The sequence below is a fragment of the Stegostoma tigrinum genome, chromosome 2 (genome assembly GCF_030684315.1).
Source record: "Stegostoma tigrinum isolate sSteTig4 chromosome 2, sSteTig4.hap1, whole genome shotgun sequence".
Classification (NCBI taxonomy): domain Eukaryota; kingdom Metazoa; phylum Chordata; class Chondrichthyes; order Orectolobiformes; family Stegostomatidae; genus Stegostoma; species Stegostoma tigrinum.
Genome location: NC_081355.1, coordinates 96,643,094 through 96,660,092, shown reverse-complemented (window position 1 = coordinate 96,660,092; position 16,999 = coordinate 96,643,094). Strand labels below are relative to the sequence as shown.

General features: G+C 40.5%; 1 protein-coding gene across 7 annotated transcripts in view; it reads left to right on the top strand.

Annotated features, from left to right (window-relative positions):
* LOC125467327 (adenylate cyclase type 1-like) overlaps window positions 1–16,999 on the top strand; it is a 299,944-nt gene that overhangs the window by 163,536 nt on the left and 119,409 nt on the right. For all 7 annotated transcript variants that reach the window (XM_048563037.2, XM_048563033.2, XM_048563026.2 and 4 more), the window contains one exon: window positions 16,598–16,756. In XM_048563037.2, coding sequence (XP_048418994.2) covers window positions 16,598–16,756 — 159 coding nt within the window. The remainder of the gene's footprint in view (window positions 1–16,597; window positions 16,757–16,999) is intronic.

Below are 16,999 nucleotides of genomic sequence, written 5' to 3'. Positions count from 1 at the left end.
CACCTCCAATATCCGTACCATTACATGCAACCCTTTTGGAAGCCCTGTCACATCTTGACAAACTTTCAACTTTACATCCAGCATCAGCCGTCCAACAAATGACTCCAGTGGCACATCATCATCCTGAAACTCACCAACTAGATCACTTCCTGCGATCCTCTGACACATGTTCATGCAGCCGTGATGTATTCTCACCAATGTGTTTATGTCTTGCAGCAGAACAGTGCATGTCCACCGTCATTGGTCACTGCACACTCTGAGGTATCCTACTCCTCCTCAGAAGTTAGCATCAGTCCACCAAGGCTATATTGGTTGTTGCTGATGTTGCACATGTGGCGAGCAAAAAGAGAGCCAGGAGCATCTTCCAACTTTGAGACGGGTATGGCAAGTGTGCTGAGACACACTTTTTCATTGCAAACACAACAACCATTCAGAGGTGTGTGTGTTTTTTTTAACCTGTCAGCATTCATCATCAAGACATACTTTTCCTACAATCTATGTAAGCTTTCAAAGTCAGAAACCATGAAACTGCCTTCTTGCTTCCTCAGATTTGTGCATCCCACTGCCCTATTTGCATCAGGACTGTTTGCTGTAGTTACAATCATGTGCCCTTGGAATCCGATCTTCCTAGGGCCTTCTTCCTATCTCACTTTGAACCCTGACCCAGCTCCGATATTTGCAAGTCTTCTTCCTTGACACATGTGAGAATGGTGATGTTTGGAACACTGTCCCCAGTTCTGTTCCTCTATCAACCATTGTGTAACTTCTTTTCCGACCAATTGAAGAGGAAATTTGTTAATGTGATGCTGTTCTACAATCTGAGCTTCAAATGTGTGGCCATTGTGTTTTGGCAGCAGCATACTCTCTTTTCAATGCTATCTGTCAACGAACAAGAGTGGTATTAATAGCCTCTCCCCTCACCCCAGAGAGCCTTGTCCTAAGTCCCCACTCCGTTATGCAGAGGGACTTGTCTGCATTATACCACCTTACACACAGCCAACACATAAGGCCTCATTACCTATTGAAAGGAAAGAAATAAGTCAATGTGGAAAAATTCCCACATTTGCAATGCCATTTGCAAAGTGTTATAATCGAAGTTGGAGGAGCATATTGACTTTCTCCAGCTCAACAATTCCACTAGCCACAACGTTATATATAAATGTTTCACTCAGTTATTGAAATAACCAGTTATATGATTTATCTAGTCATTTGACTCAGAATGCAAAAAAATGTAGCAACAAGGTTTCTTCAGAAAACAGCAAAATTGATTTATTATTCATAGAATCCCTATAGTGTGGGAACGGGCCCTTAAGCCCAACAAGTTCACACCAACCCTCAGAGCATCCCACCCAGACCCATCCCCCTATAACCCACCTAATCTACATATCCCATAACACTATGGGCAATTTAACTTAGTGAATCCATCTAATCTGCACATCTTTGGACTTTGGGAGGAAACTGGAGTACCTGGAGGAAACTCACGCAGACATGGCGATTGCAAACTCTACACAGACAGTCACCTGAGGGTGGAATTGAACCCAGGTCCCTGGCAGTGTGAGACAGCAGTGCTAGCCACCGTGTCACCATACCACCCATTATAAGATCAAGACTTACTCAGCAAAGATGCAAACATGATCAACACAATTTGCAAGATAAAGTATAAATGTTAATCTTTCAAAATGACATAAACTAAAGACATAAGTTAAATAAGTAAATAATAATTTCACTTTAAAGTTTAACTTTTTAAAAAAGTACTTTGACAAAGTAAATTGTTAATAATTTAAGTTCATACAGAGCCAAAAAAAAACAAACCATTTGCTTGTATAATACTGAAAGAAAAGAGAATAAGATATGAAATGTTTCAGATGGCTTTCTGTCTGGCATCCTTTATACACATAGATAGTTCACTATACACATATCACTGGAATCTTTTCATAAGCAATTCACTCTGGGCATTCCATGAATAGGTCTTCCAGAAAGTTTTCAAGAGAACTGCATCATCAGCTTTCTAGTTGGACTCAAAACCAGTTTTCTACAACAAGATTGGAAGGAATAATTTGGGTGGCTTCTCTTTTAGGAGCCTACACCCCAACTGACTATTTCAAAGAATATTCAAACAACCCAAATCTTCAGGGAGGCAATGGCTTAGTGGTATTATCACTGGACTATTAATGAGTAGACTCAGATAATATTCAGGGACTCAGATTTGAATCCTGCCATGACAAATGTTGAAATTGAATTCACTTCAAAAAAAGGAGTCTGTTGATGATCATGAATAAATTGTCAGGGGAAAAAAAACCTATCAGCTTCATTAATATCCTTGAGGAAGGAAACTGCAATCTTTATCTGGTCTGTCCTACATGTGACCCACTGCAATGTGCTTGATTCTTAATTGCCCTCTGGGCAATAAATACTGGTCCTCAACCCATGAATGAATTTTAAAAAAGGACATGTGACCCATCTGTGTACAAGTCTATACATTGTCAATGACACTCCATTGTTTACTCAACTTAATAGTCTTTTCCAGAAAGTGTTTTTGGAAAACATCCAAAGAGACCTTCCAATAATTTTTTTTAGAAAAATCAAGCTTCTCTGCAATCTTTCAAAGAAAACAATGTAATAGTCCTTTTGATGCAATTCCTCAAAAACTATTAATAGTGGACTCTGCTTCATTACCTAAGTCACTTGGAAAACTAAACTAATATGTATCTCCTATGAATACTGTCTAACAATGCTGGCTGTTTCATTAGACTACCTGGAAGTATCATGAGCTGCCATCAATGTTATGAACTTCACTATGGGACCAAGCATACTCCTCCTGCTCTTATTGCATACATTTTTATTGCAGATCTTTGTTGGTATTAGTGGGTATGTTGTGAACATCTGCGTTATTGAAATGGAATGGGAAGTGGTGTTCCTCATCCTGTTGATACATCAATGCAATAAGATCAGCAGCTCTTTTTTTTTAATCAAATGGCACCATCTCCATACCGAAACAACCCTCCTTATAAACCAAGATGGCTGAGTGTGCTTTGTTGGTCCTGCTGCCTGACATTGTACCTGCTGTGAATTGTGTGCATATTCTGTACTTTTGGGCCATTCTGTAATAAATCCCCAGTTTTGGTTGCCATATTGTCCTATACAAAGCTGTGCACTCCTGTCTTGGTTATACTAATATTTCGAAACCTTCAATAGGCCCTCTTGTACCAGATACCTTAAGTAAACCATTTATGTTTCAGCAATTTTCCTGAATTGTGTAAATTAACATTTCTTTTATGATTGGCTTCAATGGAAGGACTTAAGTAAATTTGATTGAACATCTCATTCCCAGAACTTTTATTGACATTGTGCAATCTGTTTTGGAAGAGTTACACCCTGAAAGCATGGTGAAACAGTTCATTGCAATGTTCTATTTTTTGCTGCAGTCTTTTACCTTTCTTTCTCCCAGTTTTGTATTGCAGTTAGCATGTTTGGTAATGATGGTCTGTTGCTCTTCTCGGTATCCTAGTGTTTTACCCAACATTTTAACCTGTGGTTACGTAAGCAATGCATTTTTTTTAAAAAATAGAGGTTTCTTCTAAGTTTTAAATAAACTTGAATCTTTAGTATTAATAAAAACAAATATATCTCTTAATTAATAGACCCATGCTTGAAAAGCCCAACATTTAATGAAACAGATGCATTAACTGTCTTTGAGATTGAGGCAGCATTTCTAACTCCACGCACCTTGTAGAAATTGGGCAGAATGGAATTTAAAAGCAATCTGCCCACTTGCTACTCTTCCTCTACTGCATGGCAATTTTAAAGTAAGACAGCCTAAATATCCTTTTGACTCAGACAGAAGCTTCATGAATTTGAGCTAATTTGGCCCTTACTGTGAAGATAAAGGAAGGCAGTCGTGTAGTAATCCAGAAACTCAGGTTAACGATCTGGGGACATGGGTTGAAGTCACACCGCAGCAGATATTGAAATTTAAATTTCCATAAATATACCTGAAATTTTAAAGAAAGCTATTCTAATGGTGACTATGAAGCCATTGTCAACTTTCCTAAAAACTTACCCGGCTTGCTAATGAGAGATAATGGGAACTGCAGATGCTGGAGAATTCCAAGATAATAAAATGTGAGGCTGGATGAACACAGCAGGCCAAGCAGCATCTCAGGCGCTCCTGAGATGCTGCTTGGCCTGCTGTGTTCATCCAGCCTCACATTTTATTATCCTGGCTTGCTAATGTCTGCTATCCTGACCTGATCTGGCCGACAAGAGGCTTTTTCATAGAATCATAGGTCATAGAATCTCAACAGTGTGGAAACAGGCCCTTTGGCCCAACAAGACTACACCGCCCCTTACAGCATCCCACCCAAACCCATCCCTCATAACCCACCTAATTTCCACATTCCTGAATAGTACAGGCAATTTAGCTTGGCCAATCCACCGAGCTTGCACATCTTTGGACTGGGAGAGGAAACCGGAGTACCCAGTGGATATCCGTGAAGACATGGGGAGAATGTGCAAACTCCACACAGACAGTCACCTGAGAGTGGAGAGTGGATCCCTGGCTGTGTGAAACTGCAGTGCTAACCACTGAGCCACTGTATTTCAGAATAGCAGGAGCAGAACCAGGCATACCCAATGTGGTGATTGACTGCCAACTGTCCCCTGAAATGGCCGAGCAAGTCACCCAGATGTGTCTAACCACTACAAAATCTGATAACAGGAATGTAACCAAATGGACTACCCATAATCAACCAGGCACCAGAAATGACAACGCAGGCACAGCTCTTTCAAATCTACCTACATCCTCTTTCCTCACATCTAGGGACTTTGTGCCAAAATTGGGAGAATTGTCGCTGAGTTTAATCATGCAGAAGACTAGCGTTATCATTTTCAGGGAATCACAGCTTACTGACAGAGTCCCAGACATCATCCTTGAGAATCCTCTAACCTATCAACAAGCCAGGCCTACCAGAGGTAATAGCATAGTGGAGTACTTTCATAGTGAACTGCTCTGGGAGCCATTGACTCCTGACCCTGTGAAGTCACTTGGCATCAAATCAAACACGGGCAAGGAAATCTCCTGCTGATGTGCTCCCACAGCATCTCAGCCTCACTTACTTGATGAATCACTGCTCCTCTACATTGAACTTGGAGGATGCACTGATGATGCTAATAGTGTAGAAAATACTCTGGATGAGGGTCTTAATTCCCATCAGCAAGAATGGTTTGGAAATGATTTTGAACAGATTTAGCAATTCAAGACTGAGCATCGCAAGTTGCTATGAATCATCAATAACAAAAGAATTGGCTTTGACCAAAATCTGTAACCTCATTGCCTGGCACATCCACCTCTTTACCATTACCACCAAACAAGGAGATCAAGCCTAGTTCAATGGAGAGGGAAGGAGCAAATGGCATGAGCAGAACTAGGTATACCCAAAAGAATTGACTTGTCAACCTGGAGAAGCTATAATGCAGAGCTACCTGCATGACAAATGGCATATACAGGAGCAATAGACAGAGCTGAGCGTTACCACAACCAACAGATCAGATCTGATTTCTGCAGTTTTGTTGCATTCAGTCATAAATCATGGTAGACAATTCATCAAGTCAATAGAAGAGGAGACTCCACAAATGTACCCAGCCTCAATGATGGAGGAGCCCAGTAAATCAGTGCAAAAGATAAGGCTGAACGATTTGCAAGTATCTTCAGCCAGAAATGACAAGTTGACATTTAATCTCAGCCTCCTCCTGAGATTCCTAGCTGCAAAGATGCCAATGTTCAAGCAACTTGATTCACTCCATATTATATCGAGATATGTCTGAAGCACTAGATGCTGTAAAGTCTATGGGCCCTTACAACATTCTGGCAATAGTGCTAAAAGCCTTATGATTCAGAATAGCTGTGTTGTTGGCCACATTCTTCCAGCATGGCTACAACATTGACATCTACGTGGTAATGTGAAAAATTGCCTAGATCTTCAAAAAGCAGGACAAACTAAGCTGGCCAACTACCTTTCCATCCATCTATTGTCAGCTATTAGCAAAGTGAATGTAAGGGGTCATCAACAGCACATAAAATGACACTTATTCAAAAATGGCACCAGCTCACAAATGGCCACTCTCTGTCCCAACAGCTGCACTCAGCTCCTGACCTTTATTGCAGCCTTGATTCAAAAATAGGCAAAAGAGCTGAACTCCAGAGGTGAGGTGAGAATTACTGTCTCTGACATTAAGGCAATATTTCACCAAGTTTGTTGCCGAGAAATTGTAATAAAATTGGTGTTAATGGGATTCAAGGGTAAATCCAGCTGTGGTTAGAATCCTACCTCGGACAGAGGGAGATGGAATATTGTTTTGGGGTCAGCCATCTCAGCCACAGAATGTCATTGCAGGAGTTCTTCAGGATAGTGTCCCAGGCCTTATTATCTTGAACTACTTCATTGATGATCTTCCTTCTAACTTAAGTACACAAGTGAGGATGCTTGCTGATGACTGCATGTGTTCAGTAGCATTTGTGGTTCCTCAGATGTTAAAGCAACCTGTGTCCATATGCAGCAATGCCTGGACAATATTCAGTCTTGAGCTGATAAGTAGCAAGCAAGTGCCAGGCCATGACAATCTCCAGCAAAAGAATTTTACTGTCACGCCTTGACATTCAGTGTCATTGGCTTCTCTGAAGCCGCAACGGTCAACTTGCTTCCTATGGGCCAACCACATAAGTACTGTGGCTACAAGTGCAGGTAAGAGGCTGGGAATTCTGGATAATATCTTACCACCTGATTCTGCAAATTCTGTCTATCTTCTGCTAGGCACAAGTTGGAAGTGTAATGGAATACACTCCACTTGTCTGGATGAGTGCAATTCCAATAATAATCAAGAAGCTTATTACCAACCAGAACAAAGAAACCTGCCTCATTTACACCTCCTCAATATTTTTTTAACATTTGCTATCTCCAGGACAATGCACAGTGATAGCAGTGAACATCAATTGGAAGATGCCCTGCGACAATTCGCCAAGTTTCTTTGTCAGTAACTCCCAATGTGTGACCTTTACTACCTAGATGTTCAACAGCAGCACATCAATGGGAAAGCCACCAACTGCAAGCTACCCTCCGAACCACACATCTTCCTGACTTGGAGAACTATCATCATTCCTTTCTTATTACTGGGTCAAAATTCTAGACCTGTATCCCTGACAGCATCGTGGGTTTACCTACACCTCACAGACAACAACTTTTCAAGGAGGCAGCCCACCTTCTCTCGGACAGTTAGGGATGAGCAATATATTCTGGACCTAGTCAGCAGCACACATACCCCACCAGTTAATTTTAAAAAAATAATTCCCCAAAGCTGTTTTATTGACCAAATGAGTTGATCATTGGCTAAGAATAATTGCTTCTCCATCAATGTGCTTGAAAGGTGGTGGTGATCTGCCTTCTTGAAGTCCTTGTGGTGTAGATCTGTACAAGGCATTACCATTGGAGGGACTTGCTGTGTTTTGATGGGTGGTAATGAAAGAATGTCAATATGGTTCCATGTTGGAATGATTTGTGAATTTGAGAGAAACTTATGTTATTTCCACGTTCTTGTTGCCCTGTTCTTCAAGGAAGTAAAAGATTCAGAATGTACTGTTCAAGAAAAAAAAATGCTAGACACATTGTAGATGAAATTTAATGTAAAGCATTTCAAAGGGTATTGTGAGAAAAGGCAATTCTTGGTATAAGATTAAAGGATATGCAGGGATAGATACTGAGTGTGCAAACACAAATGCTTCAGGGTGCCAGGATAATCATATTAACGCTGTTGAAAAACAAACAGGCAGTATGAATTTATATGTGGAGGTATAAATCATTAGCTTAAACATTATGTCACAGTCAGCACAATGTCTTTAGATATGATATAAATGCCTTATATGACATTCAAATGTAATGTTTTAACAATGCACAGACATAAGTGACTCCAGCTGTGTGAATAGAATAGTGATTTTGGATTTGTTCTCCCTAGAACAAGGAAGGCTAAGGGGGGAGAATGTTGCAACAAGTTTGATAGTCTAAATATAGAAAAGCTATTTTCACTGCAATATGTTAGCACCATTTCAGGTAAATGATAAAATAATAAGAAGACAGATGAGAAGAACACTGAACTGTTACAATCATATATGCCTTCCTTGAAATGGGGTTGGATGCAGTTTCAGTAGACTAGGACAGGCTAGGAGAATGGGCACAGAAGTGGCAGATAGTATACAATTTGGAAAATGTGAAGTTATGCACTTTGGTTGGAAGAACAGAGGTGTGGACTACTTTCTAAATTGGGAAAGACTTTGGAAATTTGAAACACAAAGGGACTTCAGAGTCCTAGTTCAGGATTTTCTTAAGGTTAACAGTTCGCAGTTAGGAAGGAAAATGCAATATTAGCTTTCATTTTGAGAGGGTTAGAACTCAGGAGCAGGGTTGTATTACTGAAGGTGTTTAAGGTCTGGTCAGACTGCATTTGCAATATTGTGAGCAGTTTTGACCCTGTATCTAAGAAGGGATGTGTTGACCTTGGAGGGGGCCCAGAGGAGGTTCAGAAGAATGATCTTGGAAATGAAGGGCTTGTTATATGAGGAGCAGTTGACGACTCTGGGTCTGTACACAAAGGAGATAAGAAGAATGAGGGAGGATCTCATTTGAAAAGTGCAGAATATTGAGAGGCATGCATAGAGGTGGACGTGGAGAAGATTCTTCCACTTGTAGGAGAGACTAGCACCTGAGCTTCAGTGTGAAGGGACAATCCCTTAGAACTGAGGTGAGGAGAAATTTCTTCAGCCACAGAGTGATGAATCCTTGGAACTCATTGCCACTGAACACTGCGGAGGCCAAGTCTTTGAGTGTCTTTAAGACAGAGATCGATAGGTTCTTGATTAGTCAGGGGATCAAGGATTGAGGGAGAAGGCAGAAAAAGGAGGTTGAGAAATATATCAGCCATGATTGAATGACAGAGCAGACCTGGTGGGCCAAATGCCTAATTTTGCTCCTCCACCTTAAAGTACTAAGCTTTGAAAGAGAAGAGATAATGGGAACTGCAGATGCTGGAGAATCCGAGATAACATCCTGTGAAGCTGGAAGAACACAGCAGACCAAGCAGCATCTTAGGAGCACAAAAGCTGATGTTTCGGGTTTTTCTGATGAAGGGTCTAGACCCGAAACGTCAGCTTTTCTGCTCCTAAGATGCTGCTTGGCCTGCTGTGTTCATCCAGCCCCACTCTTTGTTTTCTTTCAAAGAGAACATAGCTATTGGAACGTGGAGAAAGAGAGAAAAATCGAACCAAGTGTACTGTCCTTTAAAGAACCAGCAATGAGTCAAATGGCTTCCTTCAGAAATGTAATGATACAGCAAAAAGAATGGGGGAGAGCAGGGAAATGGAATTAACACCTTCATGATAGGTCTGATGCTGTGCTTTAATTTATATAATTCTGGGCACATAATGAACAAAATTTTGATCAATTATCCCAAACTTATCTTGGCTTAAGTGATAATCCAAAAACAAATGATGTTCTAAAGCATGTTCTGAAATGTATAATGCGCAATGACCGAATACTGCAATCTAACCAACGTGTAAAGAAGTGTCTTGTTGGACTGTGGATAGATTAACAACAGTAGATGTATAGTTCAGGTTTTGTTTTGTAAACCGATGTTGGAACACGTGTTAGGTGAACTACTTAGGCATTAAACACAGAAAATATGTCTAATGATCTTGAGATTAAAAACTAGTGGTTTTACCCACAGGCATCCTATTAACCGATGTGTTTGTATCTCTCAATATGTGACACACTATGGTCAAGGCCACAGTTAATGCAAAATATTGCTTGACAACTACTAGTTTTCCTATTTGCATCAATTTGCTAATGTGAGTCTTGATGACTAACCGTGGCAAGCATTAAAAAAAAACCCACATCAATACACATGTCAGGCAATTTGTAATGCTAAACTGGGTTCTGCTAAATAGTAAAAAGGTGAAAGGAATGAATTAACAGAGAGAAGCACTTATGTTAAAGAATACATAGTACTATCAACACAGCAAAATAATTAATGTTTTTTACATTATGTTTACTGTGTATACTTTGGCTTTTTTTAAATCAAAAGTTCAATATTTTACTAAAATAGTATCCAGAGCAGCTTTGCCTTCTTGCATTACAGTGCCCAGATGAATGGAGGCATCTAAATTCGGCAGGCGAAGGAGGTCTTACTACTGGATTGTGTTATTAAACTGTGCTTTTTTTTCATAACTCCTGGGCCTTTTTCTTCCCATTCTGAATTTGAGGTTTTTGAGTTTAAGGAATTGTTGTCTTTCTCTGTGAAGAGAAAATCTGCACCCTCTGTTTGACAAGCAGAATCCCAAATGGATTTCTTCGAAGATTGGCACACACAAACTTTCTTCAAACAGATTTCTCAGAACTTTATTTGTTGCTGATTAGCAGAACAGTGGCTTTCTAAGTGAGTTAGGTATCCAGCTGAGAAAAACAGAGTGTTATTCTACTGCTTCCAAAGTACTCTTTGTTACTGATTTAGTAAAACCTGCATGATGTAAAGAAGTAGAGAAATATTGTCCATCAATATTTTTGATTACTTGTATGCATTATATGCAATTGTATTTTGGTACCAATTTATATAGAATCTGCATATTTTTAATGTCAATAAAATTGATATTCCTTGATTCCTTCAAGAATTAAGAAAATACAATAACATCATTGCTTTGTTTCTCTCTAGGCTGATCTGATCAAATTGATATTACTGTCTGAAATATGCCTGATGGTATATAATTTCAAACTACTAAACAAATGCCTCAAGTAGACACCCATGAAATGTCATGAGAAGGAAATATTCATGATTGCTTGTCAGAATGGAAGATACTTTCAGATTTTTATTCCAGTAATGAATTAAAGTCTTCAAAGTATGGATATTTCTATGGAGTGTTGGAGTTAATAGCAGTTTCTAATCTAGATTATGACATTTAGTCTTAGTATCCTGACATTAACAGTCTGAATCAAGACCTTAGAAATATCACTGACCTGAAACATTAATTCAGTTTCTCTTTCCATAGTTGCTGCCAGACCTGCTACGTATTTCTGTTTTTATTTCGGGGTTCCACAGTAGTTTGCTTTTGCATCAATGAAATAGATGTTGAGTTGCAGACACTGGCTATTCTTTGGAATATATAAGATGCATGGCAAACTTATTAATGTTGTTTGCTCTCAGATTTTGTTTTGAATTTCATGTTTTTTTTTCCATTCCCTATAGACACACTTGTCAGTTAGAGGTTTACACTGAGATCCTTCGAGAAATAACACTTAATCTAGAGCTCAGCAATCTATGTAGGGAAGGATAATTGTATTGTTTTTCTGATGTGTTTTCTCATTGCTCTATGGATATGAACATGTTGTTCTTAGATTAATACGAGAAGAAGTGTACTGTGTGATGTGCCAGACTGCAGAGATTCGGAGAGGATCTGTTAGTGCACCTTTCAGGCTACTTAGCCTATGACTTGTCAGAAGCAATAGGTTTTATTATTCAGATTATTTTAAATGCATCTGTTCTTTACACAAAATGATTTTTTTAACACAATAGGATTATAACTTGCATTTTACTTTTACATGTAGATCCAAAGTTTACTTTGGTGACTGGTTGTTTCTTAGGTTCATGAAGGAGCCTTTTTATTATCTTGCATTATTTTTGCTTGATATTTTACTTCTGCTACCTTGGCCCTATTTACATATGGAGATTCTAGGAAGGTGGCATCATGAGGTAATTTTGCATACAGTGAATACAATTTTTAAGTTTCAATTGATAATGAGATTTTTTCCATTATAGCATATGCTTGGGTAATATGATATTGTGTTGACATTAATTTAATCTCACTATTTTGGTGGATCTGATCTGCATGTCATCCACTGTATTTTTTAAGATTGTGTAATTAAATATGTTTCACAAACCTGGAAAAGTTTTTTGATGACTTTGATAAAACAATTTACTTCTAAACAGAGGGTGAAATATACACCTAGCTTTCATATTACTAATATCACTTCCCTTCAAAGTCAAATTTCATAAAGAAAAGTGAACAAAACTGCTTGACACTACATTATGCAAAGAAAGACGTAATGGTTCTATCTTGCTACATAAATAATGGCATGTTACCAAAGTAATTGGTTCAGAAAGTTGTCCAGTGAATTTGGGAATTAAGAAGTACACCTGTGTTGCTAATTTCCAGAACATGTTGGGGAATTTATGCTGCTTCACTATTTCCGTCTTGGTCTTAGTCTCTTCATTATTCAATAATTTTACACATTAATTGTCCATTAAGATTGGAACAGAAAGTAACTTTATAATGATGTGTCAATTGTTAATGCATTGCCGTGCAACCCTCAGGGAAAAGTACTAATTTAAATGCCAAATTTTAGCTCTGCCCACAGTATATTGTTGCTGGCTGTGTCTATTGCCATTGCAACTCAAGGGGGCACACGAACCCACCATGCACTAGCAGTGCCTGGAACATCAATGCTGGTAATGCCACAGTGAGTTGCCTGCATCAAAGAATAGGACCAATAATATGAAAGTTTTTCTCATGTTTTAAAGGCATTCAAATGCTAGGACCATGATTTATTAACTGCCTGACTTCATACACTTATCTGCACCATTCTTGATTCATCACTGCCTCCCTGCCACTCATTGTTGCCTCACTATCCTCGATTGAGTGAATAAGCTACCTTGTAGTATAGTGTCATTAGGATAAGGGGATTGTGAAGTGGACACCAAGAGAGGAGCAGCTAGCGAGAATACTGGGGGTATTGGTGAACAACATACCAGACAGGAGAAGGGGGGCCATTCAGTGTAGTGGTGAGTGTAGTAATGGCATGGAACTGGAGTGAGCAAGAGAACCGATCAAAAAGAATGCCGAGTAAAGTTATAGGCAGAGTCAAAGTGTCATGAGTTATTGGGCATCAATGGCTCCATACATGCGCACATCAACTGAATTAGCACTGGCTTTCAACTCGAGGTGCATTTTGATGATGTTGGTGCTAACCTCCTATGCCATTGCATTGGCAGGTGACACTCTGATTATCATTAGAGAATTGACAAATATTTCATTCAACATTTTTTGGAATTTTTCTTATATTGATTCTTCACTTGTTTTCTCTCTATTTGAATTCCATTGTTACTTTCCCCAACTTTTTCTTTTGCCTTGATTCAGACTTAATTCATCCATTCTAATTCAGCCTCCACTGTTATTCCTTTGTTTTCTTTTTCAATCCTTCATCTCATCAGTTAAGAAAAGAGACTGTGGGACCCACCCGTTGCTGAAGTGCCAGATGCTCTGTTCCCCTCACCACTTCATTATCAGCTCCAGCATGTTATGTTACAAACTCTTTGAAATGGAATGGAAAGGCAAACCAGCAGAGTATGCCTCAAATATCATCATTGCAGTATGTCCTGACCCAGTGAGGTAAACATGCCAGGCTGGATTTCTCCATTGGATTTAGGAGGAAGGGGTTGGCTCTTTTTTTGCGTTAGATAGCTGCTTCCAGTGGGAACCAGACAGAGCTTTGGATTTTACTTTGGGTGAAACCGTAGATGGAATGCAGACAGGTTTTGGGCATTTGTGGCAACTATCATTGAGGAGGATGCTTTTCCTAAAGAAGAGAAACTGTGCCAGTGCCTGGTACTGCCTGACAGGGACCTGATATTGCTCAGGGGAGCCAATGGCTATCATGAGGAAAAGGAGGGAAGTCCTGTAAAACCAAGTCTGTCGCATGCTGCCTCCTTGTCGGGCAGTACGCGTACCTCTTTGTTCAGCATCATCTCTCAATGCCTCTGCCATCTGTATAATAAACCTGTGTGCAGCACCAGGGGGCTGCCACAGAGCTGTGCAACTGGCAGGGGCACATTCCTGTGTGACCATCTGTCTCTGGAGATCACACAGTCTCATTTACCACTACCCCTCCCAGATCTCGCTTCGTCTGCCTCTAGATCCTGTGCCACCTCCTCCTTGTTGCCCCTTGTCCCTCTCAACAATCTTCTTGACACCCAAAACTCTTGCTTCTTCTGTACAGAATATAGTACCTCAACTCCAGTGGCTTTAATTTCTAATGGAGCAACAACCATTACCCATTGCAGACTTTATAATACCCAGCTAGTATCCAAACAGGGAAACATGCTGTTCTGATGCCCACAAAATGCTAGGAGATGCCAAGAGGATGAGAGCCCCTTGAAGTGGAAATGTTCTCAATCCTGGCACCACCCTTGATTTATAGTGGAGTTTTGACCACAAAGAGGTAAGCCCTTTGACCTTCAAAGGCCATTTTCATCTGTCTTAAACTTCTGCCCACTTCTTGTGACCTTCCTCTTCAGCTGGTCTGAAATCCAGGAATTGCTGAACTCCAACCATGTCATAAAAAACCTTCCAGGAATGTGCTCATATTGAGCACATAATAATCTATCTTGGCTCATTAATTGGAGCAGGCCTTTATCAAAGACTAATTCCTCCCCTGCCCTTGGGGGGAAAAAAAAACTGGGTTGAAAGGCAGCTGAGAGCTCCAGCCATGCAATGCCACAGTCAATTTTTGTTTCCGATACCAATGTAGTTACTGTCCAGAGGGAGCTGGGAAAATCTGTCTTTCCTTCACAATGATATAATTCTAATTCAACAGTTTACACACAAACCTCGGCATTTTGCCAAGCATTCTAACAGCAATGCTGAATCTGAGGGTAATGATTACACTTCATTGCCTTCAGGAAATTTGGAGAGATGTGCGAAACCACAATAGAACAAAGCAGAACATAACATCCAGTATAAATCAAAAGAACTGTGGATGCTGTAAATCAAAATCAAAAACAAAGTTGCTGGGAAAGCTCAGCAGGTCTGGCAGAATCTGTGAAGGACAAAACAGAGTTAATGTTTCGTGTCCGGTGACCCTTCCTCAGAACCGATGGTGGCTGGGAAAACGTCAGTTTATATGCAGGAAATAGGGAGGTGGGTGGGGTACGGAGTAAACAAGAGGATAGAGCCCAAAGAGAGAGAAAGGCAAGTGGACAGACAAAGGAGTTGCTAATGATTATACTGGGAGGATGAGTAGTTGTTAATGGGGACTGTTAGTGACCAACAACAGGGGGTGTGTAGTGGCAGGCAATGGGGTAATAAGGTTTGGTGTGTGGGATAGTGGTCTGGGACATTGGAGAGTTTAGGCCCTAAAATTATTGAACTCAGTATTGAGTCTGGAGGGCTGTAGGGTCCCCAAGTGGAAAATGAGGTGTTGTTCCTCCAGGTTGCGCTGGGCTTCACTGGAACACTGCAGCAAGTCGGAGACAGAGATGTTGTCCAGGGAGCAAGGTGGTGCATTGCATTGGCAGGCAACAGGTAGTTCAGGGTATTTTTTGCAAGCAGAATGTAGATTTTCTGTGAAGCAGCCACCAAGTCTACGCTTTGTTTCCCCAATGTAGAGGAGACCACATTGTGAGCAGCGAATGCAGTAGACTAGATTCTTGGAAGTGCAGGTGAAGTGTTGCTTCACCTGGAAGGTATGTTTGGGCCCTTGGATGTTGGGGAGGGAGGAGGTAAACGGTCAGGTGATGCATCTTCATCGGTTACAGGAGAAGGTGATGTAGGGCTGTGGGGTGGTGTTGGGGGTGATGGAAGTGTGGACCAGGGTGTCCTGAAGGGAATGGTCCCTGCAGAAGGTGGACAAGGGAGGGGGGGAAGGAATATGTGTCTGGTGGTAGCATCTTGCTGGAGGTGGCAGAAATGGCATCTGATGATCTTCTAGATGTGGATGTTGCTGGGATGGTAGGTGAGGATAAGGGGAACCCTATTGCTGTTGTGGAAGGGAAGAGAAGGGGTGAGGGCAGAAGTGTGGGAGATAGTTCGGACCTGGTTGAGGGCCCTGTTGACAATGGAGCTGGGGAATCCTCAGTTGAGGAAGAAGATGGACATTTCGGAGGCTCCCTTGTCGAAGTTGACCTCATCTGAACATGTGCGACAGAGACAGAGGAACTGAGAGAATGGGATGGAGTCTTTACGGGAGGTGGGGTGTGAGGATGTATAGTCCAGGTAGCTGGATTACTATAACATCCAATAAATCTGCATGAGTCTACTTCCAAATCATTTTATTTTCAATCTCTTTTTATTCCTGCCCATGTATCATTGTGCTGTTTGGTCTTGCAAATGTAGAAACTCAGTAAGAATCTCAAGTGTTAGATTTACTGGCCAGCAGTAGACAGAGAGTGAATTGTGAATAAATTTTTAAAAATGTGCCTGAAGACAACTTTTCGCAGAAAGTTATCGTGGTTCCCTGTCAAAAGCCCATCCATGCAGTCGTTTCAGAATTGACAGCTCCCTCACCCATCTTATCTAAAGGTTTCGCTGTCACAAGGCCAGCAATTCATACACTCATTCAACTCATCGGGAACTGAATGAAAATGCTGAATTACTTACCCAGCTGGCTTACTCCCCCCCGGAGTTCATAAATTTCTCTTTTTCTTCCTCCCAGTGAAGTAACTCACAGGTTGTAAGTCATGGAATGTGCCAAATTATTAATAATCTTTAGATGTAATTGTACTGTTACAGGTCTGTAGCTGAAGCCACTGAAGTTGATCTCAACATGCGTGTGGGTCTGCATACAGGGAGAGTGCTGTGTGGGGTCCTGGGTCTCCGCAAGTGGCAGTATGATGTATGGTCCAATGATGTTACTCTAGCAAATGTAATGGAAGCTGGTGGTCTCCCTGGGTAAGTGATATTTTTTACTTCAGCTTTATGTAGAGAAATTATAAATCACTTCTAGGTAAGTATTAGATTAATGGCAAGACAATTTAGATAAATATTCAATTTGATTCAAGCTCCTAAGCACTTTGATATTGCTTAATAAATATAGTTTGCAGTTAATGTTTGGATTTACATTCAATTTTAAATCAACGAAGATGGCTGTGTCATTTCAGTTACACCTTTCCTGACATTCCATTCAGATGCCTT